The sequence below is a fragment of the Chrysemys picta genome, chromosome 9 (assembly GCF_011386835.1).
Source record: "Chrysemys picta bellii isolate R12L10 chromosome 9, ASM1138683v2, whole genome shotgun sequence".
In the NCBI taxonomy this organism is placed as follows: Eukaryota; Metazoa; Chordata; order Testudines; family Emydidae; genus Chrysemys; species Chrysemys picta.
In genome coordinates this window covers 47432705-47459993 of record NC_088799.1, presented here as the reverse complement: position 1 = coordinate 47459993, position 27289 = coordinate 47432705, and the positions used below count along the sequence as shown (strand labels likewise).

At 42.0% G+C, this 27289-nt stretch overlaps 1 protein-coding gene across 4 annotated transcripts; it reads right to left on the bottom strand.

Moving 5' to 3' along the window:
* Positions 1-26616, bottom strand: IWS1 (interacts with SUPT6H, CTD assembly factor 1). Of its 4 annotated transcripts, XM_005286414.5 has the most exons (15): positions 26346-26604; positions 23640-23755; positions 15403-16429; positions 13482-13677; positions 13170-13227; positions 12463-12563; positions 10971-11121; positions 9108-9190; positions 7978-8107; positions 6306-6423; positions 5212-5323; positions 4130-4186; positions 3785-3896; positions 3013-3173; positions 1-398 (listed from the first exon to the last, which is right to left on the bottom strand). In XM_005286414.5, exons 1-14 carry the CDS (start codon positions 26377-26379, stop codon positions 3045-3047), a joined length of 2424 nt encoding a protein of 807 aa, XP_005286471.2. In that variant the 5' UTR covers positions 26380-26604; the 3' UTR covers positions 1-398; positions 3013-3044. The 4 variants fall into 4 exon arrangements, 3 of the variants coding, with proteins under 3 accessions (XP_005286471.2, XP_005286470.2, XP_005286473.2); XR_010590140.1 differs by lacking the exon at positions 3013-3173 and having other exon boundaries at positions 3367-3896; XM_005286413.5 differs by lacking the exon at positions 3013-3173 and having other exon boundaries at positions 26346-26616.
* Between the last annotated feature and the right edge of the window lie 673 nt (positions 26617-27289).

Genomic DNA, 27289 nt, shown 5'->3' with positions numbered 1-27289 from the left:
AAACAGAAGTATATTTTATTGTCTAAAGTGGGCAGCAGTACAACAAGTATTTGATCTGTACAAAGGACACCACAGAACAAATTTAAATACAGTCAGGAGGGAAAAGTCCCAGGATTCACAATCCTCAGACAACATTTTATTTCAGAAGCTGAACAAACAATTTAAAGATCCACTAAAAAAACAATTTTGTTAAAAAATGTCAAGGTCTCCAAAGAGTCTATGGGTGCAGATCTCTCAGCAGAGATCAAGGAGTATCCTGTGAAGGGTCACAATGGCATCTTATTGCCTTCAATGCTGATTTTCACTGCGTGGGCTGATCTGCTTTTTTTCCTGATATCTGTGAACTTCCGCATCTGTTTGTCCAGTCGACTTACCCCTTTCTTAGAGGTGCCTTGGTACTAAAAAAAATAAAACTTAAAATTACCATTGAAAAAAACAGAAGAAAGCCCAGAGATTCAAGCAAGATGAAACATGCATTGTTAAGTCTTCCAGCACCTGTTGCCCTGCAATGAGTGTTGTGAAAGTTCCAGAAAAATTCCAACAGGTTTTTTGGGACAGACGAATCCCACAAGTATATGCACTACAAACACACACAGCACACAATAAAAGCTTTCAGAATAAGGAAAATAAAGTGGCCATTTCATTGTCCACATTCTAGCTAAATGCTCAATAGCTAGAATAGTTCTTAAACTGCATTAAACAGTCTAGTGCAGGGGTTTTCACAACAAAATTTTAGGTGGCCTCAGAGTGCGGCCACCAACTCTTGCTGGTGGTCGCGCTGACAATTTTTCCTAAAATAATTAATTTAGGAAAAACAAATAAATATGCACATATACATGTCCAAATCATTGTAATTTATTTATGTAGGGGTTTTTTTGCAGACTCAATAATAAAAATAATGTACAGTTGTCCCTATTCCTTACTGGACCTATACAGAATAAAAACACAAATAAGGTGCTTTGCCTGTTTTGCTTTTTTTTGGTGGTGGGTTTTTTTTGTTTTTTTTTAAAAGACTTGCTAGCTAGTAAGTCTGCTGTGAAAAGTGATATTTGCTAATATCACTTTTCACAGCAGACTTACTCATCCCCAGCAAGCTGGGGGACAAATTAAATCCTGGATGGGGAGGTAGGTAAGGAGGCAGGAGGGACTGGATGGGGGGAGGAGGAGGTGAGTCTGGGCCTGGAACCTGGGGTCCTGCTACATGAGTGGGGGCTGGAGGAGGCAGCGGGAGCTAGGGGCGATGTGGGGGTGTGAGCCTGGGGCCAGAGCCCGAAACCCTGCGGCTGGGGGACAGAGCCTGCTGACCAACCACCACCCCAGGGCTGAAGCCCAAAGCCCAAGCCCACTACCCCCAGGAAGGGGGGAGAACGCACACTGGTCACCTGGCTTCTACAGTATTTGTGGCTCCAGAAGGGGGCCGGGAACAAACCCTGCTGGTGACCCTGGGGGAGGGGCCGCTGCTTTGCCCCCCACCAACCACCACCCAGGAGGCTGTGGCCACAAGAAAAGCCCCTGGTGGCCGCATTTGAGAAACGCTGATCTAGTGTCATAAGTACATTTCATCACAGCTTCATAAACTGCAGGTTTCCTGGTGGTGGCTGATGTGAGGACATGACTATACTTGGTGATGTTAATTGGTCAACTGAAAGTGATTCTACAGGTCACTGTAATAGGCACCAACAAGACTGGAGACTACTGGGAAATGTAAGTGGAAAGGAGAAAAAATGCCTGAGAAAAACTGGCCACAGAGTATTACTATTACAGGTGTGCTTGCATTTTATTTCTGTATTTTGACTATTTGCAACCGGAAGGCTAGGATGCAGCAGTAGGTAAGTTATTTTGCATAGACAAACTGTAAAGGCTCTGTAGAACAGTACAACAGAAAGACAGCAGGGCCCTTTCAGTCAATAAGCAATATTTCCTTGAAAAGATGAGTATTCAGACTGTATCAACACAATGTGCAGTAATAATAAATTATGGAGACTCAGGGAAAGAAAAGGATTTGGGAGATCTGATAGAAACATCTCTTCAGAAGCTCAGCTTTTACTTGTTGAGAATCCAAATGGTAACCAGTCCATAATCAGATTTGGACTATTAGTAGGGTAGCAGCTCTCCAACACCTGGATCCAGACAGACATTCTATCCACAATACAGAGAGAAAACGGATTCCTGATGGGAATTACATGCAGGGCTTCTCTGCTTTTTCATTTATTTTCTACAATAATTTAAAAAAATATGAAATATGAAGCTGAAGAGTGGCAGGGATAGTCCAGCATTATTTGCACTATCCTTTCTAGCCATCAATTTCTGCCATCCCTGCTCAAAGAACTGGAATATAGAAACTAAGGTGTCAAAAGAAATTCTGGTTAATATTTACTATTTGTTCTCTCTCCACCTAAGATTCTCAGCAGAGGATCAGCCTTCCTCCAGTCCCCAGAAGACTCTTTTGCCTTATACTGTCACTTACTCCTTAAGGCCTTGCAAAACAAATAACTTCCAAGGCCTTGAAGGGTTTCTTCTTTTAGATCTTGTTCATACTACTAAAAACTCAGCCACAGAGGTTATTATGAAGTGACAATGAGGTACTAAATTAAGGGCTAAGAATGCTTGTTCTGTGCCATTTCCTAGGTAACTGTTTAAATTAAATTGGAGGCCCTAATTAAAACATGAACATGTTTTACAACGTTACACCTGCTCATCTCAGATTACTCAAAGGTGGCTTCCTTTTTACTTAGATGCCTACCAAAGATATTTTTGTGGGTGGGTATTTTAAATAATACCTGCCATCAGGGCATGTGGAAGCTGTAGTGGCAGGATCATGGCAGAAGTTATGTGCTACATCAGATTATTTTCTGCATCAATTTGCACAATTGTAGGTCACAGTACAGACATTACAGAGATTAAAAGAGACTAGCTGCCTATGTGCAGGTTAGTGAATTCACACTCCTTCCACTGGATATGCAGACTGCCAACTGAAGCACATGCACTGTTCATACCTCCCTTAAAAGATACCTCTAAAACTTGGGGAAGGCAGCGTGTCAGGACTACAGGGGCATCCTGTTGCCTTCAATGCTGAATTTGATAGCCCGATGCACTTTGCTGAGTCGTTTCTGTTCAGCAAATCGTCTCTTGTGCTTTTCCAAGCGACTAATACCCTTTTTAACAGTCCCGGGCTAGAAACAACATCTCAGTTAATGAAAGGAAGGAAAAATGATGACAGCAGAATTTAATGATCTCTCCTTCCTCTTACATTTGGTTTGCCATATGAAGATACTGACATCTCTACAAATTAACCTATACAAGATAAATGGATGAACCAAGGTGGAACGCATGGGCCACATTTAGTGGCAGAATGTTAATACTTACCAAGTGTTTGATTCCTCAAGTCTGGGAAAGCCAACAGGAAGGCCATGATACTAAAACTTGGAAGTGGTTAAGAGGAGTTATAGTAAGAGACTTCTTTGACGCCAAGATGGTCTACAGCAATGGGTTTTCAGTCAGAGCCTTAACCTTGATATAAATAGCTTGTTCCTCTGTGTCAGTTATTGATTTTGATTTGATCTTATATGAGATAAGGAACCATTTAATAGGTTCACCTATGAGCAGGACTTATGGTCCTTAGACTACAACAGACGTAACAGTAAAGTGGTGCACAAGAGCCAATGGCACCTGAGATAATATAGCAGTGATTAAAGGATCAACTGATTCTCAGTCTTAACCACAGAGTTTCTAGATATAGGATCAGCATAAGAGACCAATTTCTTCCCTTTGCTCTGTGGCTTACCCTGGAAGATTCCATTTCCACATTCCACTTGGGTCTGACCACATAATCCTTGTTGGAGGGCATTGGAACCCTTGCACGAGCACAAAATCCAGGATCACCAGGTCTAAGAGCTCTGGGGGAACAAAAGAAAGTATGTATGTTAAACAGATCACTCTCACACAGAAAGATATACAATCAATACAATCCCTTCAATCCGCTGTATTTTCTGACACCTTTAAAAACACAAAGCACCACCACTTCAAGCATCTGCATTTCCATTACAAACAGAAAACAAACAGCTGCAGTGAAGAGCCTACAGACAGTCTTGTCATCATTACTAGGATGCTGCGAAAAAAGAGAACTTACTTTTCTTCTCCTGTTAACACCTTCTCCAGGTCTCTGCGAGGGGTCTGACCGCCAGAACTGTACAGACAAAACAGAATGTTACAGCTGCAGACAAATGCAGGGTTTCCTCCATCGGACAAAGACCACCTATCACAGCAGCCTCTCCCCCACATATTCAAAATATTTGATGTTGCTCTGGAGCTGCATCTATGAACTACACAATAAAATAAAAACCCACCACATTAAAATAAGATCCACCAGCTCAAACAGAACACAAACCAACCTAAAGGAGTGCTACAAGGGCATACCCCATAACTCTTGGGCAAATTCACTCCATGTAAAAAGGGACCAAGTCTATTTAAAAAAAGGTTTCACAGATACAAAAAGGATGCAGAACAAAGGAGGAGGCCAAAACCATAAACAAGAGTAAATGCAAAAACAAGGGTGGCTTGTGACTTAGACCGACCCATCTGCCAGATGATGACAAAGCAAGAAGCAATTACTCAACTTCTTAGAGCCAAGATTATGAATAGCAATATTTACCAATATTAAGTGCTTCAACTATATCCTTTGGCATGCTGGCACTTAGTCCAGATCATGGAGAGCAGGCATAACCAACACCACTGCTACTCTCAAGGAACCGGAGCAACTACCCGGGTGAATTTCAAGTAAAGAGTGCTATAGCAGCACATTAGAGGAATTAACCTGCACGGGATTCCTGGTTGTGATAGCGGCAACAGAACAATTATCATGTCTGTTTGTCTCAGAAAAGGAGTAGATTTTCTGGATAGATTAAAATAACAGCGACTTGACTACCATCACACATGGGGCTTCACGCTGAGAGAGCAGTCAGGAGGGCCCCAAATTTAGAAAGGAAAACCTCTGTTCATTATCCAGTGTAGAAAATCTTGCAACACATTGTAAATTGGACAAGGGTAAAGACAACAGCAATCTACTAAGGGAAAAGGATTGCTTAGAGGAAGCCTGCAGGTTCCCCCTAACACTTTATTAGCAAGTTATCTGATCTACCATATTGATCACGTTTCCTAAACAGAGTCTCAGATTCACAACATTCTTTGTTTGTCCATATTTGCAACTCCTACCTGCTCAATCGCCTTCGCTGAGGCATCTGTTCCAAATCCCTCTGCTCCCTTTCCTCCCTTGTCATTCCTTTGTAGTTTGAGGTAAGGCCAAAGATGGGTCGAGACCATTCATCTGTAAAAAGAAACATTTCAATGCAGAAACAGTATCACTGGGCACATACGTTTTACTTGCAGGGAACTTCAATGGGTCTAAATGCAACTTGCAACAGCTTAAGGCTAGTATTTGTGCTGCTTGTCTTTTTAACCAATAGGGTTTTAACCACTTTTAGTGTCTCATATATGTCAGAATTAAGTGACTTCTGAAACCCAACCTATTGGATTATAAAGTGAGTTCTTGCCCATCTACAGAGCTTTGGAAGAAGCATTTAGTGTCATGAGTGTCAAGGAATTACAACATGTCATAGCAGATGTGGTTTCAGATAATTAAGGCTAAGATTTTGTCATGGATATTTTTAGTAAAAGTCACAGACAGGTCATGGGCAATAAAGAAATATTCACGGAAATCGTGACCTGTCCAAGACTTACTAAAATATCCATGATAAAATGGGAAGGGGCTTGGCAGCTGTGAGGTGGCTGGGACTTGCAAAGGTCCCCCTGCCCTGCTGGCCGAGGAGCTGTGAGGATCCCCCTGCCCTGCTGTCCATGGTAGCTTGGAGGTCCGCTGCCTCAGGTGGCAGGGGTGTCTCACAGCTCCTTGACACTGCAGGAGGCGGCGGGACCCTGCAGCTCCCAGCTGCCGGAGCAGAAGTCACGGAGGTCTTTGGAAGTCACGGATTCCGTGACTTCCGCGACCACCGTGGCAAAATCGTAGCCTTAAAGATAATGTATACCTGTTGTGCTCCATACAGACTACAACTTGCAGTCCTTCCGTTTTTATAAAAAAACGAAGAACTAAACGTAACACAATGTCTTGCCAGAGATTTGAAGATGTAAAGCAATGTTAAACATTAATCTATGATCATATAGATTCTCTTATATCACCAGTTCAATTTGCTCTACATAGAACAGAAAATCAGTGTGTGGAAGAAACAGGTTAAACGCTAAAATGAGACCTCTGTGAGCAGACATGGTGTTGTAGGGGGAGGTTTACATACTGATTAGCTTCCCTGCCATGTCCTTGTTGGGTCTTGACTCCTTGGGGTGCTTGTAGAGGTACATTACAGCTCGCCCAATTCCACTGTGCTTCAGGGTCTCTTGGCTCACACTAGGCAGCTGGAGGACAGAAAAATACTCCGTAAACCATGAATGACATCTGATCTTAGTTTTTATTAATATCTGGCACCAATAAGCCCAATAGTTAGCCATACAAAACTGAAAGCAGAGTATATATTTTGTTACTAACTTGCTATTGTCATCATAGCTATAAAAACACTCCAGAGACCTTTTTTAATCAAACAGCTGTACTGGAATTGCAGTCTACCGCTAAACAATTAAAGGTGGTTGTTCTTTTTTCTCTAGACATTTGGCATGTTAACTTATCCTGACAATTTTTCTTACAAATTATAACTTTGTTTCTTAAATATAAAGTGGTCTAAAGTTCCTGAAAGAAAATACTCTTTTGCTTATATTAGTTACCTATGTTAAGTGCCTGCGATCGTATTAATCTGGCTCTGAAGCAATAATTTGTTGATAATGGCAAAAATCTCTCTGTGGGTTGTTTCTTTCAGTTTTACGGCCAGGGATTAGCATAATTACTTGTTTAATAGAGTAAATAAGGGAAAAATTAAAACAGTGATCAAGATTAAAGAATTGAAGTTTCCTAGTTGCCCTCATCCCAAGCTTTGTTTAGCCAGATGACATTTGTATGAGATAGGAAAAGCCTCTTAAAGCAAACTCAACATTTGTTTCAGAGTTTGCTCTTCCCTAGGTCTCACCACTATGGTCAGTTGATAGCAGCATCCAAACTGCATCTCACTACTACCTGCACATGCCATTTCCTGAAATGTACATTCTGGGTTAAAAGTTCATAAAGCCTCATCACTTTAAGGCTGCAAGTCTGTCACGGAGGTCTGGGAAGTGAGCAGCCGGTGCGGCTGGTCTGGGCCTGCCTGAGCTGCTCAGGCAGCCCCCAGGCCAGCTGCACCAATCACTGCTGGGGCAGTCTCGGGCTACTGCGCCCGTACACCCACCCCTCCAGCAGCAGCAGGCATTTGGGTGTGTGTGTGGGTTCAGAGCGGGGGCACGTGAAGGAGTGAGGGCTTGGGGTGGCGCTTACCTCGGGGGGCTTCCCAAAAGTGGTGACATATCCCTCCCTCAGCTCCTAGGCGGAGGCACGGCCAGCCAGGCGGCTCTGTGTGCTGCCTCCGCCTGCAGGCACTGCCCCGACAGCTCCCACTGGCCACGGTTCCCAGCCAATGGAAGCTGTGGAGCAAGTGGTTGGGGCGGTGACAGCACACGGAGCCCCCCCCCCCGGCCGTGCTTCTGACTAGGGGCTACAGGGACATGCTGGCCAATTCCAGGAGCCCCACGGCACTTGGTAGGGAGCCTGCGAGTCCTCCCCCGCCAGCAGCAGCAGGGGTCCTGGGCCATGTGCCCCAGAGCACCCGTGGCGCCCCTGGGCCGCCTCCTGCCCCAGAGCATCCAAGTTTTAGTCAGGGGTATATAGTACAATTGACAGGTCACGAGCCATTAATTTTTGTTTACTGTCCATGTCTTTTACTAAAAATACCCGTGACTAAAACATAGCCTTACTCATCACTAATGAACAGATTCAGCATGCAGGATTCAAGTCAGACCAAGGCAAACAGCTAGGCACCAGCTTCTAACCTCTTGTAGGATCTTCAAGAGCTCCTCACGTATCTTTAATGCTGGTAGACTCCGATCTGGAAGAGGGGAAAGCCACTCTTTGATGGCCGACATCACACCACTGTCAATGAAAGTTTCCTTAAGGTCCTGTCTGGAAAGTTTAGAATAAAGGAAGGTCAGAGTTTCAGGAACAGCTATGTCCCACTTCAGAGAACTGGTGAATGCAAGTTCTAAAAAACACCTACTCCTCTTGCTGCACAGACACATCCACTTACAAGACTTGGGCCTTGCTCTTGGTTTCTCCACAACAGACATTACTCTATAGTGGCTCCCGAATACAGGGAAAGTGACCCCTTTAATCTCCTCTTACTCCAAAACTTATGACATAAGCCAGTGGTTCTCACTGGGGTCCGGGGCCCAGTGGGCGGGCCGCGAGCTAGTTTCAGGGGGCCCACCAAGCAAGACTGGCATTAGACTTGCTGGGGCCCATGGCAGAAAGATGAAGCCCCGCCATACGGGGCTGAAGGCCAGGGCCCTGAGCCCTCCCACCCGGGGCTGATGCTGAAGCCTGAGCAACTAAGCTTTGCAGGGCCCCCCGTGGTGTGTGGTCCCTGGCAACTGCCCTAATTGCTGCTGCCTAACACTGGCCCTGGCTTTTATATGCAGAAAAACAGTTGTTGTGGCACAGGTGGGCCGTGGAGTTTTTACAGCATGTTGGGGGGGGGGGGGGCGGGCTCAGAAAGAAAAAGGTTGAGAATCCCTGACATAAGCTACAGAACTAAAGGAAATACTTGTTCCAAACAGCAACTGAGATCTATAAAACTACTCAAACTGTTGAAAGAAATCAAAGCTATCAAGCATCTCAGCATAGATTAAATAGGGGAAAGCAAGGCAGCCATTACTTCACAGCAGGTGGTTTCTATAATTTGTATCCTCAGCATGGCAACACATTTTAACTCATTTCGAGATAAGGGATTTTTTTTTTTTAATTATCTTTCTGAGAAGCCACCTAAACTCCAGCACGTTGTAGCCAGAACAGACAAGGAATCGGATTTTTTTAGCACACACTCAGCATCACCAGAGGGTTAATATATGTAGCCTTCCCAGTATTGCCCCAGGAGAGTAAGTAATGGGGAGAATCAAACACTTACTTTTTAAGGTGCATAACTACAGTTGGTAGCAAAGTTAGCTTTTTTAGTGCTGGTTTCTTCTGTGTATTCAGCTGTCTATCTTCCTGTGGGGAGTTCATGAAGAAAGAATTTCAAAATAATTCTTTCAAAAGAAGAGTAGAGTAGCAATAAACTCCAACTCTTCAGACAGTCATAGCAAAATGATTTGTCTTCTCTTGCAGTAGAATGGCTATCTGGGAAACCATATTAACCCTTGAAGGAGGACAATTCACTAATTGAGATGTACCCAAACTCCAGTTGTGAAGCAACTCTTGCCTTCATGTGGCCCTAAAACCTGCTTTAAAGAAAGATTTCTCTAAGGAGTCTCAAACTTGGTCAGTCAACGTTTTCCTTAAAAGATGGTAAATGTGAAAGGGGAAATTCCCAGTAAAAGTAATCACTTTTTCTACTTCAGTTCTATTGTAATTCCAGAAACTAATTTAGAGTTTTGTAAAAAGTTCTGCATATTATACATGGGTAGCCAATCTATAGAGCTATTTAATAAAAGACAAAAAATCCTTCTAAAAATATATATATATATATATATATATACACACACACACACACACACACACACACACACACACACATATAATGTAAGTATCAAGGCCACAGAAAACGTAAGACAACACATGCATTCTATGTAAAATGCATGCAAAGAGCTAATTTAACCTAGAAGTTTTGGGCAAAGCACAACACATTATATTACTAATTTATCACCACCCAGATATGTGCTTGGGTACTTCAAAAAAGAAACAGAAAGATGTGGTCCTAGTTCCAAAGGGCTTATTATCAAAGTCTTTGATCATAAAAAAGATGCAAAGAAATCCCATTACAGTCAACAGACCTGTGCCTTGATCACCTCATGTTGACTAGTACAACAACTTCCTTTCCCACCTCCTACTCTCAAGACTATCCAACATGCTGGAACTGAAAATCTTTCTTTTTTCCAGTGTTCCAACCTTATCACTCCATTTGAGACACTTCACTGGCATCTTGTCCTTACCATCAAGGCGCTACACAGCTTTCTTCTACATCTCATTTCTCATCTCCCATACTTTTCCCTCTCACAATGTCTGCACTTCCTGTTTCTTTCAGTCTCACTTTCTCAATGCGATTCACTGCCTTTTCCACTATCTTGTAAGCCTGGAAAGGTCTGCTCCTTCTCATGCTTCAAACGACTTAATTCCTTCCTAGAACTTCTTTGGGTTACCTTTACAACTTCTACACTACATACTCTCCCTAGAGTATGATCTTACATAGATACTCAGAGCCAAAAAAGGCAAAATACACTAAATATGCATAATCTGCTTTCCTTGAGAAATGACGCTCTGCCATCAGTTGTTCCTTTCCCATAATACTGTTGTCTTGCCATCATCTACCATGGTGTGCTGTTATTAGCAATGCTGTATGTAATCTAAAAAAGTTTCAATCCCAAGAAGCTTCTAGAAGAGCAAACACACAAATGGTGCTATATATTCAAGTAATGTTATAATAAAATTAACATTGATTGAAACTTGAGAAATACATTCTGAGTATCCAAGGTAGCTGACATAAAAAAACAAGTAAATATATAAAACTCTAGAAATAACTGGTTTAACAAAGTTTAGACCATAAGCACCAGTTTTATTCTCATTTTCAACAGCAGAAAACTTTGAAATTCAGATAAGTGAAAGGATTATTTGATGCAATAGTAAAAGTATTTGGATATTTGAAATTTTCAGCTATTCGCGGTGTACTACAACTGAACACAAGATTGTGTCTTATATTATGCTGAAAACAATTACTTTCCCAGTAAGCAAAAAGGGAACTTAACCAATATTCCTGGCACATGAGAAAACTCACCTCTGCAGCTTCATTCATTTTAACAATCATAGCACTGACTACATCATCTGCATCACTAATAAATGTCCCACCATCACGGTTTCGTCTGCGCTTGCCACTCATGCTCTTCTTCCTTTGTAGCATCATCTCAAAATCTGACATGAAGTCCATACTGAAATGCAGGAAAAGAGTTTACTGAAAGTCTGATAAGGAATCTTCCCCCTTTCATTTTTCTCTCTGCAGGTAATGGCTTTTGCACACTTTTATAATGCAATCCATCCAAAGATCTCCAAGTGCTCTATAAACACTGAGCAAGCCTCATTACATCCTTGTGAGGTAAACAATATCCCTATTAGACAGTGTGAAAAACTGGCCGAGAAAGAGGCTACGTGATTTCCATGGTCTCTCAGAAATCTTTGTCAAAACTGGACTAGCTTTGTTCTTCTGAAATGTACAGTTTTCCACTAAGCTTATGCATATTTCTCTCTCAAACTCCCAAGGAAAGGAGATATTATAAAAATTGTACTGTATTCTATGGGTTTGTGAACTTGGTGAGGTTACATTTAGCAGGGTTTCTCACAGGATGGGTAAACAAAGATTGTGAGTGGTAAGCCATCCAACATAGACAAAATCTACCAAAGAACATACACATACAAAGTCCAGAGTTCAAATCTGCTAAGAATACAAGTGAAAGTAGGAAACTTTAACTTAGCTCCTACCACACATTTGTGTCAGCCTTTCCAAGGCACTTCACAGCTCTATTGGCCACTTTTGATCAGAAGATGCCCAGGACTGAACTAACGTAAATGATATAGAACTGGATTCCTGTGAATTGTGGAAAGGCTACATTGGAGAGATGTGTGTAGTAGATCCTTATCTTATGCACTGGTTTATAGTCTGGAAATAAATCCCATTTTGCTCACCTGCCCATAGCAGCAGTATGAAACTGACAAGGATCCATTTCACTTTGCTGTACTTGTAGGGGAAAGGCTCTATGCTGAAGCAGCTGCAACACAGATGTGGTGCTCTGTTACTAGAGGAGCAATATGCAAAAGCATAGGAAGGAAGAGGAAACATACTGACTGTATATCCTTCCACACCTCATCACCTGCACTAGTAGAATATCACACCTATGCCGCCAATGTTCCTACATGTAGCACTTCACCAGTGGGCCATCAAAAATAGAGAATGAACCGATTAGATGTCAGTTTCACTCAGCTTCTGATGGGGAATTATTATCCTCAGGAACAGCACAAGTGGTTTGCTATGGGCTCAGAAGTCACTGACAAAACCAGGTTAGAAAGGGAAAAGAAAGACAAGCTGATTTGGTGGCCCAGTGGCAGAACATGTTACTTGAATATGGTCCCTTGCCTTTCTAAGCCAGCGGGCAGCCCACTCAGTCTCTGAGGATCCCTGTCACATGAAATCATGTGCTGGATGGTGGGAAGGGGGATATATAGTTGTCTGAGAAAAAATAAAATTAACCCCTTGCCATGTCTTCACATGGACTTACTGTTTCCCTCTTTTGATGTTATCATCAGAGTCTGAATCATCTGCTGTCTCTTTCATCTCTGCCTCAGCTTTCTCTTCTTCCAAATCCTCCTGGTTAAAACCCTGGTGGTACAGACAGTGCAAGTCAATATGGGGAGTTATTTTTGTATATTTACTCACATCTTCTCAATTTACACAATACATGCACTATCTTTTTACTGTTCTCTTCTTCATGCTGCTATTCTCTAAACCCAGGCCAACACTTTTCTCATCTACAACAAGGATTCTTACACAGACAGTACTCTCCAAACAGCAAGGGCTGACAAGACCATCTAATTCATGAATTGCCTCAGTGAATCTGACACAGACTCAGGGCTTGCCTACACATGAAAGTTATTCTGGAATAAAGTAAAGTGTGAATTTAAAGTGGAACAGCTGTTCTGGATTAACACTACATACAGACAAGCTTCTAAAACAATGGTTAGCTATCATGCTGGCCAATGCTGTCTCATTGTTTCCTTGTGCTCCCTCATTGGTCTAGCTGTATCCATCTGATGACTCTTGGCTTATACTTAAGATTGTAAACTCCTTCAGGCAAGGACTGTCTTTTTGTTCTATTTATGCAGCACCTAGCACAATGGGGTCTGGTCCATGACTGGGGCTCCTAAAATGCAAGTTAATAATAACAAAACTGAACCAGATCCATTGTCCAGTGGTTTACATACTTACTGTAAATTCCTCCTCCTCTTCATCACCAGACTCACCAAATATATCTGCAATCAGGTTCCTGTAAAAGTAATAGTAATATACTTATATTTTCCATTTCTAACAGATAACCCAAGAATAATATGACAATGACTATAACAATGTTTGCTGGGCAATTACTAATGTAATTGTGGGAATATCTGAAACATACAAAGAACTAACGTGTTCTTCCTGTGGACATTCATACTGTTATTGGGACTCATCCCTTTTCATTTGAGGCAAACCTCACTGTTCATTACCATATAGGAATTCACATTTAGAAAGAAACATACTTACTCTTGTTCATTTCCTGATTCACTGTCACTCCCAAAAAGATCCTTCTCTTCTTTTTTCTTTCCGGCGCTGTCCTTGCTCTCCTCCTCTTCCTCACTATCTGATGCTACAGCATTCTTCTTTCTTTTGTCAGATTTCTCTGATGCATCGCTATCAGATTCTTCCACATCTGAGATGATGCGCCCTTTCTTTGCAGCTTCTAAACATGGGAACATATTACAGGACACATAGTAACTAAGTTGGCTCAATTACAAGTGGTCCTCCCAACTAGCTACGTTGTGGCAAGAAAAACTACAAGACAAGGGAGAGAAATGGAAACTGCCCAATTCTTTTTTGACAGCAATCTCTTATCCGAGATTTTTTGTACAGATACAGTGACATTCCTAACCATGTCACCACTGACACTAATTTTTAAAACATAACCTTCACTAAAAATTATTTATACTCTCCTGCATGTCTTCTCTAAAGAGAGATTGTCATCTTGAAATCTAGCCAATTCAATAAATAAATTACTTAACCTAGAGCCCCACTGACAATTTTTGTAGTTTTACCATCATTTTCCTATTTTCAAAATTTTGTTTCTCTCTCCCATTGTATGAAAAAGAGGAGAAACCGTCTATACAAGGATAACAGTGAAAGTGACTTTATTCAAAGTGCTGTCAAATGCATAGAGTGAACACATTGCAAAAAAACGAAAAAAACTTCTCTAATCTCTTATAGTTCTAATAAACTTGTGTTACTTGTAAATTAGAAATAAAAATTAAGAGAACAGTACAATTTTTAGCAAACATTCCTTTTGAGTGCAGTTATCTAAAAACTACTGTGTGGAGTTTCATATTTATGGTCTCTCATTTAATCCTATGTGAGAGCTACTTAATTTTCAGGGAAACATTTTTATTTATGCAAGTCTTGATCACTCAGTTTGGAGTCTAGAAGTCAAGTTGGATTCTCTGTCGCTTGTGTAACACCAACAATAAAAATTCTGTAACAGGAACGTAATGAACAGTTCTCCTGTTGAAGCACAAGCCATTATGGAATCTACCTCATTCTCCTATAGCTGTAACAACTCTGCAGGGGATAAAACAAGTTAGTTTGCCAGGCAATTACTAAGGCAACTGTGGGAATATCTGAAAAATATATAAGAATTGAAGTTCATACTGTGGACATTCACACTGCTATTGGGACGCATCTCTTTTCATTTGAGGCGAACCTCACTATTCACTACCATATGGGAACTCACTACAGAAGTACTTACTCTTGTTCATTCCCTGATTCACTGTCACTCCCACATAGATGGCAGTAAAAACTTGTCTTAGGCAATAATTGAATACAATTTTAAATACATATAGGGGGCAGACTGTTTTGGTAAGAAGCGCTGTTTTTACAAAGCCACATTTCAAGACAATCATTCTTGAAGTGTATGAAAAAATATCATATCATGGGATACCGCTTAGTGGTTCATAGATTAGCAGGCTACATACATCAAGAAAAAGAGTTGCTGCCACCTAGCAACTGCTCCTACATAGAACAGGGTTTCCAAAGAGACCAATCTGAAGACAGGGCACTGTCAACCCCAGGAAGTTAGCTACATCGAATTCCTATGGGAAAAATGGACACTGAAAATAAATATTCAAAAGACATCTGAGTAAGTTCACATTGTTAACAACAACAGTAGGCTGAACTTCTCTTATCTGGGGATTTCAAGCAATGAAGTATAGTTAATAAAGAGGTGGGAAAAGCAAATGTGATAGAATGAACTTTTCCAGCAAACGGTTTGGAAGCATTAAGTGTATACCCTCCTTCTCCAAGATATGTAGTCACAACTTATCAGTTTAAATTATTATTTAAACCGAAATTTGATCCTTGGAGAAAGAGCTAGTTATCCATTACACAACTGTTTCTCGTATAGTTAGTATTTCCTTACGTGTTTTCTCATCATCCTCGCTGTCAGAAAAGACTGCTGCTTTCCTCTTGACTGCCTTGTCCTCATTTCTCTCCTCGTCTTCATCGCTGTCTGTTATTTTCCGTCTCTTAGGACCTTCCTCCTCACTGTCAGACGCATGAAATCCTTCTCCTGCCTGCTCGCTATCTGAATGCCGAGAGTCATTCTGCATTGCCTCTTTCCCATTCCCTCCGTCACTGTCATCAGACTCTATTTTTTGTTTGCGTCTGGGAACATCTTCGATCTCAGAGTCACTTGCAGGATGTTTCTGAGGCTCTTCGTTCTCAGAGTCACTAGCATGAACTTTTTGGGGCTCCTCATTTTCAGAGTCACTGGCTGCATGTTTCGAGGGCTCTTCATTTTCAGAATCGCTGGCTGCCTGTTTCAGGGGCTCTTCATTTTCAGAGTCGCTGGCTGCCTGTTTCGGGGGTTCTTCATTTTCAGAGTCGCTGGCTGCCTGTTTCGGGGGCTCCTCATTTTCAGAATCGCTGGCTGCCTGTTTCGGGGGCTCCTCATTTTCGGAATCGCTGGCTGCCTGTTTCGGGGGCTCCTCATTTTCGGAATCGCTGGCTGCCTGTTTCGGGGGCTCCTCATTTTCAGAGTCACTAGCTGCATGTTTTAAAGGCTCCTCATTTTCAGAGTCACTAGCATGACCTTTTTGATGTTCCTCATTTTCCGACTCACTGTGCAGATTCTTATGGGGATCCTCATTTTCAGAATCGCTATTGTGAACTTTCTGAGGTTCTTCATTTTCCGAGTCACTTGCATGGTGATTTAAGACATCCTCATTTTCAGAGTCACTTATATGATGAATTGGATGGTCCTCAATATCAGAATCACTGTCTTTGTCCCCATGAGCCCCTTCATTTTCTGAATCACTGGCATTGTGATTCGGAGGGTCCTCATTTTCAGAATCACTATCTTTTTGCCTTGGGGTGTCTTCATTTTCAGAGTCTGTCATGTGATGGCCTCTAGTTTGGCCATCATCTTCTCCATCACTTTGTTCATTCTGGAAAAGAAAAACAATCCCAGACAAACTATAAGTTAAGAAGCACAGTAACACAAAGAATAACTTTCCATTTGCTTAAGTGTGGCAATCTGAAAATATTTTAAACACAGAAATAAACAGACTATTGTATCACAGTGCTCCATCATCAAATTATTCAAAGTGATGAAAACATAAAAAGAAGATCCCCATGAGAATTCTGTCCGCTTTACTGTCCAATCATCTATTTAGGCCAAGATTTACGAAAATAGTGACTTTGAATACCAAGCCTGAGACACCTTAAGGGGCCTGATTGTCTGAGGATGCACACACAGCACTTTCAGAAAATCAGGCTGGTAAGGTGTTTCAGTTTGGGCTCCCAAATACTGAGCCATCCAAAAATCACTAATTACTGTTGAAAATCTTGGCCTTAAGATTGTAAACTCCCAAAGAAGGGATTGTGTTGTTTGTACGGAATATATTCCATACTAAAATAACATGTACACCTACTGTTATTCTTTATATTATAACATATTGCAAAGGGGAAAAAATGGGTTTGTGCCTTGTTCTTTAGGCCTTGTCTACACTATGGGGGAAGATCGATCTAAGTTACGCAACTTCAGCTACGCGAATAACATAGCTGAAGTCGACGTACTTAGACCTATTTACCGCAAGATCCACACTACGCAATGTCGACTGGAGACGCTCTCCCGTTGACTCCCCTTGCGCTTCTCATTCAGATGGCATACAGGAGCCAATGGGAGAGCAATTGGCGGTCGATTTAGCATGTCTAGACACACTAAATCAACCACTGATGCATTGATCATCGCGCTTCAAACCCTTGGTAAGTGTAGACAAGCCCTTAGAATGTACAAAGGCGGCCTGAATTTTACTTTATTTTTAATCCTGCTTGCTGTGTTATATTAGAAATTCAGGTATTGTCTGCTCTGGAGAACTATGACTGGAGAGCAATTGAATTGATACCAAGAGGGTGAAAGCTTAACAACAGAGAAGAAGAGATTTTTAAACAAACTTTTAACAGTGGTTTCTGTTAATTTTTATTAACATGTGTTCAATGACTAATGAACGTTTTTGGGAAAGGACATCTTTTTTAAAAGATTCCACACCTCTGCCCTTTCAATGAAGCAGTGAGCTAACAATATGTCTCCTCAGATACCCAGGAGATCACTTAGCAAAAACAAAGAAGACCAAAGATGACATTGTTGATACTTAACTTAAGTAGTAAAACAAGCCATTTTTTAAACCAATCCTATCAGGTCTTTTGTATGTCACAAATAAATGAAAAATGTCACAAGCCCAAGCTTTAAAAAAAAACACTTTTGAATATGAATGCTGGTAACAAGGTCTAACATTTTAATTTATCCTGGATGGAAAAAGGAAGTTTATATAATCCATTCTCCCACCAGGATAAAAACTGAATATTAAATTTTCCTGTTTAAAAAAACAAAAACAAAACACCATCATCATCCATTCCTTCAGAGAGACTTTTCAGACTTCCATCCCCTAGATATTATCCAATTCAATAGTTCAGCATATCAAACTTCCAATGCCAGAATAACCCTGTCTTCCTCCCGAACAGAGAATATAGCACTGTGAAAATAACTCAGTTGTTCTTTCTATAGCACTGATTCAAGTGGGACATCTCCACTTCTTATTAAGTTTTTTCTCTTGCCTAGTCTAAACTTTATCTTCCTTAGCTTTAGACTCCATGCTCTACCATCTTTGCAAAATTACTAACTTTGTTCTTTTGTTTATTTACCATGAACACATTTATAGACATATCTCCCCCCTCGTCTTCACTTGGCCGTAAGTTAAACTCTCTTGGGAAGCTGCATTCCTTATTCACCTATTTCTTCTACATGCATTTTCCCCCACAACTGAGAATGGCATACAATATTTCAGATGCATTCAAATCAGAGCTAAACTGAAGAGCACTGTTAATTTCCAGTTTTACTTAAAATTCTCTCACGTACATACACTTGAAATTTGATCATGATTTTAGCAACTGCTGTCTCCAGAATGACGATAGCTAAAAAGCAATGTTGTTTACTATTCAGTCTTAGATGCCAGATTTCAAGTGATGCATTTATCTCTAACTAGCACTCCAAAGATATTACCTGCTAAATTCCATCACTGCTGCAGATACAAGGAAGCAGCAAGATAGTATCAGAACTACATGATCTTAAAGCATGTATGTGACCAAATTTATCTTCAAAATGTTACTGAATGGTACTTGTGTAAAATCTCTCAGCAGCACCACAAAAGCAAGCTAACATTTTCTCTCGTTTGTTTCTCTCTCCCTGTAACACTGGAGGCCATTTGAATCTCATGATGATAATGTTAGTATTCTAAGTAGTTCCCATTTTCTATGTTTATAAGAAACTAGAGTGCCACAATTAGAGAATATATTAATTTTAAGAAAAAAATTAAAACAAAAAATTATAAAGGTAGAAAAATTCCTCCAGCAGCATGGGACCAGTAGTTCTGCTTGACCACAGTACTAACCACCTCCCACAAGTCACTGCAGGTTCCCTCGGGAACTAGCTAATCATAACATTGATTCTCTTTCCCTCCATTGCAAGGTATCTCCTAAGTAATGTACTAGGAACATGTCAAGTACATCTACAGATTATTGCTGCATTTGGCGTGCTTTCTCTCAACACATTATTGAAGAAAGAGCTACGATCAAGAAGAAAGCTGCAGCTGAGGAAGAGAAAGGTCAAGAATGCCTGTGGCAGTCAGCGCTGTAATCAAGAATGTCAGGATGGAATCTACAGAGTGAATGCTGGTCAGTGCTGTAGGTGGGGAGGATTAGAGGAACTTCTGGTCACCTTCTGGTAGAAGAGCCTTGTACCTTCCCACCCAACCTCCCAAGTTATTTTTTTGAATTTAATTTCATTGAACTGTACATCATGAAACCAGGAATTGTTCATGATACCAGCAGTAGCATGAGATTTTGCTGGAAAGGGAAACAGCAGCAGAGGTACAAACATTAATGTTTAAGTCCTTTATCTTACAACCTGCCATGGCTGGAAACTCTTTGGGGATATGTAATGAGAAAGTAAAACAATTCGATACCTGGGCCAATAGCGTTGACTGCAGACTATTGGTTTATCTTTCGGAATACACTAGAAAGATCTTGGTAACTTGGTATTCATATTAGTTGGTAAGAAATCAAAGCCGAACAATCACACAGACACATTAATAGCATCTCTTAGAAATCACACTGCTATAGCAAATCATAGCAATTCCAGCAGCATTAATATATGTTGCATCCTATGGAAACAACATCTTTCTCTAAACCTGTGACAGACTGACAGTAAGCATCAGGTCAGTCCTGAGAATGAAGAGGAGCTAACATCCTATTTAGCCTGTATGATGTTTGGTGCAGGAATTGTCTTTAATTTTGTTTGTTGAGTGCCCAGCAACATGGGGCCTCATTCAATCCTGATTAAGGCCTCTGGGCCCTACCTTACTACAAATAAATAACAAGCGCGCTAAAGACCTGTTTCAGAGAATACAATAGAAAATACACAGGTAACTATATGGGCTGAAAAGTGTTTATGAATAAAACAGTTTATGAAAGTCTGTCTTGGAGTACATAGTTTATGTGTATAACATTAAGAATGTGACTTTGCAGAGATATTATTTTAGTTAAATGACTAAATATGATGAACTAGAAAATGAAGCAAGGAAGAAGTTTGGGATCTAAGCCTTATGAGACAGTCAGTTATTTTACTAGTTCGTCTCTAAAAATTTGTTCAGCAGAAATTATGCAACACATGTGCATTTAATATCATAAGTTTTCTATTTTTCTTTTCCAAATACTTAGTTCAAAGATCAGACAATGTTAATAATAGGTCTCAGATAGCTGCCCCCACCCTATTTTTTGCTCTAATTCCTTTGCTTTCTTTTCTGCCTTCTCTTTATCTATGAACTTTTTACTTGAGATGTCCTTAATTATCTTTTTTAGCTGAAAGAATTCAATAACAGCAGACTTTAGTACAGTACAATGTAACAAATATATTAAAATCAAATTTACAGTTTTAATCTTCTATGTAAAACATTAACAGATTAGTAAATAGGTTATTGGATCAATGCATAAAGTTAAAAAGTTAGCCACCCAGTATGATCCCATGAATTACTACACCAAAGTTTATATAAATCATCAAATGGTGATCTGACAATAAATTTCTATTTAAAAATCCAAGGTAAATAAGAAAATGTTTTCCATAAAATCTTAGAATCCCAATTCTGCAACTGAATATGCAGGGATGGATCCTTATACCCACAGGGTCCCATTGCAGTCAGTAAGGCTCCATATGGGCCTGGTCACAGAATCTGGCCCCCAAATCATACCAACACTGTAAATTTGATTTAATATGCGTTACTGTACTAAAACTGTGTGTTATCTAATTCTATTTAACTAAAACAAAACTGATAAGGACATCAAAGAAAAACATTTATAGATAAAGTGGGATGGGGGAAGGAAAGCCGGGAAAGAATTGTAGAAAGAACCCCCCCCCACATATACCTGAGACCCACAAACCTAAGACCTACATAAATAAATCCTCAAGAGCCCTCTTTCTTTAAGTTAAGAACCTGGAAAAGAAATTTGAAAATTTTAAAAGGTTTAAAAAGTTAGTTTTAAAAAAATCTAATTGAATTCTAATTTAGAGACGAAATAGTAATTAAAAAGACTTATCTGATTAGGCTTTCTCAAAGGTTTTATTACCCTTGAATGTCATTCTTCCCACATTTTCCTATGGATGAAGAAAATAAGAGGACATAAGAAAACAAATTCAGGAAGGAGAATATGGTGAAACACTGAAAGTCATTCCTTTTGGGGGGCGGTTCTAGCGTGTTATAATTTCAACTACATCTCTAATCTTGACTTGTAGGAAATCTGGAAATTACTGTACCTTAAGACTTGGCATGCAAAATTAACACTTTTTAAAATAAATTTGTGGTTTTTAAGATTACCAAAATATCTTTAAAATCTAGTGTTAGGAGTCTTGTTTGAAATTAACTGGACTGATTATTTTATCCATTTTCAAATACAGAGGAGTCTCCAAGCAAGCCAGAGTGTACCTACCTCTTACATCAGTGTCACAAACCGGTCGATCGTTATCGACTGGTTGATCCTAGAGGATCTCCCTGTCGATCATGATCTCTGGCGGCACAGTGTGACTGCTGCTAAGGAAGACTCCCTGCCTACCCCGGCCTCATGCCGCTCCCGGTAATGGCCAGCGCAGCCCTGTGGCCCCAGGAGGGCAGGCGTCTCCCTCGGTGCGCTACTCCTGCCTGCAAGCACCGCCTCCACATCTCCCATTGGCTGGGAGAGCCACGGGGGTGGTGCTTGCAGAGAGGGGCAGCGCATGGAGCCACATGCCCGCCCCTTTTGGGAGCGGTGTAGCACTGAGGTAGGCAGGGAGCCTGCCTTAGCCTTGCTGCACCCACCATCGACTGGGAGCTGCCGGAGGTAAGTGCTGCCCCACGGGAGGCCGCACCCCAACCCCCATCCCTGAGCTCCCTCCCAGAGCCACCACCCCATACCCTATCCTGCACCCCAATCCCCTACCCCAGGCTCAGCCCAGAGCCCCCTCCCATACTGCAAACCCCTTGGCCCCAGCCCAGAGCCCGCACCCCCTGCCCCAGGCTGGTGAATGTGAGTGAGGGTGGGGGAGAGCGAGCAACGGGGGATGGGGGTGGAGTGGGCGGGGCTTTGGGGAAGTGGTGGGGACTCGGGGGAGGGGCAGGGTAGATCCTGGGTTTCCCTTAGATTCCAAAAATGATCTTGGGTGTAAAAAGGTTGGAGACCACTGCCTTACATACTACATCTCCCTTACATACTGCCATGCGCATGTACAACAAGGTCACTTAAGAGTGATGATAGCTCCCTAATGTTAGTATTCTCATATGTTTTTAATAGCAGTGGATATGTGAAAAAAGTCTGTCTGTCAATGCAAAGGACAGTCTGAAAGCAATTGCTTGTGTATTTAAACCAGATCTCAAATGACCATAAATGCAGTATGTAACACTAATGCCCCACAAGACTATACAAGAGTTTGAATGATTAACTCAACCCTCATACATCAGATGAAATGCTAATGGCCCCCAGGCGCCAATGTTACCTTCCCTGATCAGACTGGCAATTCTTTTGTTTTGCAATTCCTGTCATATTCTGAAACTATTAATTCCCTAAAATACTACCTGATCTCCATCCTGCACCTACTGAAGCCATCCCTCTGAGACCCTATCATCTCACTTATGCTAAGAAAATTGGTCCTACACAGGGCCACCTCTCAAGCTTCTCCACTCCCACAGAAGACACCCCTGATCACCGCCACCAACCATTTCTGATCTGGCTTCTTCTACTACAAGCACTGACCTTTTTTTCGCCCACACATGGCATTCTAAATTTAAAATCTGAACTTAAGTAAATTAAAAAAATTATATTTCATGTTGTTAATAAAAAATACTTTGTTCTATTTTCTCTTTCCAACATTTGGGGTTTGAATAAAATATAGTACACGAATTGCTCTTCTGCGAGAACAAAATAGGCCTGCATGCTAAGCTATATAAAAGAGTGAAGTGTTACAGTGTATCACATTAAGTATTTAAACAATTTGTAACACAATACACATCCAGAGACATCCACATCATGTAGTGTCAACCTGGAACACAGAACCAACAAGAAAGTTACTGCACACAAGCAGATATCCAAATTGTAATTAAGGCCCAGCCTTTGCGCTGTGTCAGGGTTGGATGCAGCCTCACTGCCAAATCCGTATCCCGGGGAGGAGAGGGGGGTGCAAGGTGACCTCCCACCTCTGTGCAGCCAGTGGCCTGTGCTCCCCACTGCCATGCTGGAGCCTCCACATTTATTTGACAAATAAAATATGCAGAATTTTTAAATATTGTGTGCAGATTTTTTTTTTGGTGCAGAATTCCCTCAGGAGTAAACTTTACTAGCTAAAGCACAGAATCTGTTATTTTATCATGATAAGAAAACTATTAACCTACTCGCTTGCCAAAAAATTACATCCCCTGGCTGTCTAGGCAAGTAAATTTTGCAAGAATACTCTAAGGGTCTGGTATAAGGAATCCAATATCAAATTAATCTCCATTAAGAGTAAGGCCCTCTCTCATTTAAACTCAGGCTACAGAAAGACATGTTTGGTTTGATCAAATAAAAACATTTCACTGGTACCTCTGAATGATGCCCTAAGCTTTCATTGTCTGATCCAGAATGCTGATCATTTACATCATCTTCAACGTCAGACCCTGAATCTCGCTCATCTTGTACTGGGGTGGCTCCACCATCATCTACACCAAATAATAAAAAAAAAAAAGTAAGATTCAATAACATCTTTCAATACCTATAAAATATGAGCTTTTTGACATTTCTGCAGATCAGAGAGCCAACAGGCATGACTCAGAACCAGAACTTCCAGTTCCAGAATTAAAATAATAGACACTGTTAAAAGACAGAAAGAGACATCAGCAAGTAGTGGATTTCAGAGCATAAAACCAGAAGCTACAGTACACTACCAGTTAAATGACAAAAGAATAAAGTTTGGTGCTTTTATAGCAGCTCCTTTATAGGTTGCGAATCCCATCATCTACATTCTTAAAATGAATTAGATTATCTCCAGAACAAAATTTATCAAGAAAATTTGAGGTAGAGGCAAATCCGCCACTGTGATCCTTACTACTCTCAGAGACACAGGCCATAGAAACTTACAGTATAACAATGTGACCAACAGGCTCATATGATCATCAAAAATACTATGTGTATCATAAAATCAATCACTTCATATTCAATCACACTTAAGTAGAGCTGTCACAGATCTAATGATGTTAATTACCTGCATGCTTTAGGGCTTGTCTGCATAGTTTTTGTACTACTATAACAACTTGTTTAGAAACAGATGTAGTTAAAATGGTAAAACTCCCATGATCAGGGCCCAATCAGCCCATATGACAGCTGCAGCCCATATGACATCCTGAGGGCCATCCAGGTAGTATATATATTGTTTGGATGCGGCCCACATAGAACACAGAGAGCTGCATATGCAGCCCACAATGGTAAATAGGTTGAGAACCACAGTATGCATATGCATATACAGCCCACAATGGTAAACGGGTTGAGAACCACAGTTATACTATATACACCAGTAGCTGCAGCCACACTAGAGAGTTGTACCATACAAGAACTGCACAAAAGTGGTATGTACTCAAGCCAAAACTGGTGCTTTCTTCCATCGTATCAGCACAATCCAATTACTTTAACACAATTTCAAAGTCACCTTAATACTCATTAATATGCAGGCTAACACATCTGAAAGCAAGTTAGCTGGTTGTGCTGTATCCTAGGAAGGAGTCTAGTATAACACAGCCACCTAACGAACCTTCAAACATGTTGGCCTACATCTTAGGTCTACGCTAGGAAAAAGGTGTCTTTTTAAAATGCAATAGTTAACATATTTTAAGAGTCTAGCACAGATAGGACAAGCTGTAGTTTTAACAATAATTGGTTCACCTCAACCAGCTAACATGTGTTAGAACTACAACTTGCCCTGACTGCTCTAGGATTTTAAAACATATTGGCTATCATCTTTTAGAAGCACCCCCGTTTTTCCATGGCAGACATGCTATTAATGAGAATCAAGAGGAGTTTTAACTATGTGAAAATAACCTGACCAAGCTGACATTTGAAAACCACACTTTTTTGCTCACCAAACCAGGACCTTAAATCATTTCAGCTGATCATGCTGTAGCCCATAGGCTTCATCTAGACTAAGATTTGAGATGTTAAGCATGTTAGCCAACAGTGCTAATTAATAAGTTTTAAAAATCTATTGTGGACAAGGCATAAGCTAAACTAGTCAAGTTAAAACCTAGTACCTAGCATGTGTAAAAAGGTGCTTATGTCACCATTAAATCCTAGCTTAGGCAAGACCTCTTGCTAGCTCAACTGGGTCAACCTGGTTGAAGACGACATCCTCAACAACCTTGACAATCTACAATAATTCACCAGCCAATGTGATGTAGGCATCATTTTGAGGCTAAGATATCTTTGAAGACAGTGTGGAGGTTCTATTGGGTCAGAAACATCTACGTGTAATAAACAAATGGGATACTTTGTTTAGAAAAAACTTTTATTTGTGGGGTAGGAGGAAAGCTTAATGACCTGATTCTCAGAGATCCTGAGCTTCATAACTCCTGATTTAAAAATGGTAGGTGATTGCCATGTAAAGTTCTCATTACTATCTCTTTGGCTTTTGATAGCATCTATCAACCACATGCTTAATTTGTCTCACCCATATTGGTCAACACCAAGCCTGTCCATTTCCAAACAGTACAAAATAATCCGTCACCACTCAGCCTGTCACTCACGCACCTCAGCCCAAGACAGACCTGTTGCCGCCCAGCCCAACACCCAGGCACCGCCTCCCAAAGACAGCCCCGTTGGCCCCCAGCCTTTCACCCATTCCCCCCCGGCCAAAACAGCCCCCATCAGCACCCAAGGTGTCACCCAGTTCCCCACCAAGGACAACCCTGTCACACCCAGGGTGTCACCCAGCTCGCTACCCCCAGGAGAGCCCCCCCACCCAACAACCTCCAGCTTGTCTCCAAGACCCCCCGAGCCAGCCTGTCACCGAGGCAGAGCCATGACCGCACTCTTAGGATATACTGTCCCTGACAGCCCACTCCTCTCTCCCTGGCCCAGGCGACCCCGCGCTAGGCCCACAGACAGGCCGTGTGGAGACAGGAGTCCAGCCCTCCGGTCGGACGGGCCTGGCGGCGCTGCCCGAGAAAGGGGATGAGAATCTCTCCCTTGAAGGAGCTGCCCCGGGCCCGGCAGCCGCCAGCCCTACCCGCCACCCCCAAAACGGTGTCTCCCGCCCCGCACCTGACTGGTCCCCGCCGTAGTACTCCGCCTCCATCGCGGGCCTCCGGCCCCCGCCTCCCTCTCAGGGCTCGCAGGCTGCTGGGGGGGGGCGGGGCAGGGCCCCCACTCCGGGACTTGGTACTAGGGACCTGCCGCTCCGACCCCCGCGCCGCGTACAATCAAATCCCCGGCGCTTCGTGCTGCCGCGGGCCCAAAATGGCGCCTCCCCCGCACCCTCACAGACAGCTCGCGCGCATGCGCTGCACCGGCCAGCGGTGTCAGAGGGCAACACACCACGCTCCGCTCGCGAGAGGTCAGGCACAAAGAAGTCTCGCGGCGTTTTGGCGGCGCGCGCGCTACCTATTGCTAACTGGGTCTAGCGACGGGGGCGGCCGCCCGCTCGCTCTGTCAGGGCCAGCCCACCGGGAGGGTGGAGCCGGGCTAGAGCCGTCTTCGTCCGCCCCCTGGAGCCTGGGGGAGACCAGGGCTCCACCGAGTGCCCCTGGGGCGGGCCGCCCCCAAGGAACAGGCAGGGGCCCTCCCCACGGGCCCCTCAGGGGACAACACCGGGCATGTGCTGCCCCCCCCCCCCCCGAGTGCGGCCCGTGACAGCGAGCCCGGCACCTCCTGAGTGTGACACGGAGCAGAGACCAAACTAACCCTGAACGACATAATCAGCAGCGTTCATCTCTCTCTGAAAGAATCCATAGTTCCGTGACTCGCCCATAGCCTATTGCAGTGTTTCTCAGCCAGGGGTACACAGGGATCGTCCAGTGGTACATCAACACATCTAGATAATTGCCTGATTTTACATCAGGCTGCATAAAAAGCACTAGTGAAGTTAGTACAAACTAAAATTACAAACTAAAATTTCATACAATGACTTGTTTATACTGCTCTATATACTATACACTGAAATGTAAGTACAGTATTTATATACCAATTGATTTTTATAATTATATGGT

What these genes read in the sequence shown, in the direction of transcription:
- IWS1 (XM_005286413.5), bottom strand. Translation starts at nt 26,379, where the DNA reads ATGGAGGCGGAGTACTACGGCGGGGACCAGTCAG. An exon ending in GCTTAGGGCATCATTCAGAG is followed by an intron (nt 16,430 to 23,639) that starts GTACCAGTGAAA and finishes TTTCTTTTCCAG; the next exon opens with AATGAACAAAGTGATGGAGA. An exon ending in CAGCGAAGGCGATTGAGCAG is followed by an intron (nt 4,187 to 5,211) that starts GTAGGAGTTGCA and finishes TTGTCTGTACAG; the next exon opens with TTCTGGCGGTCAGACCCCTC.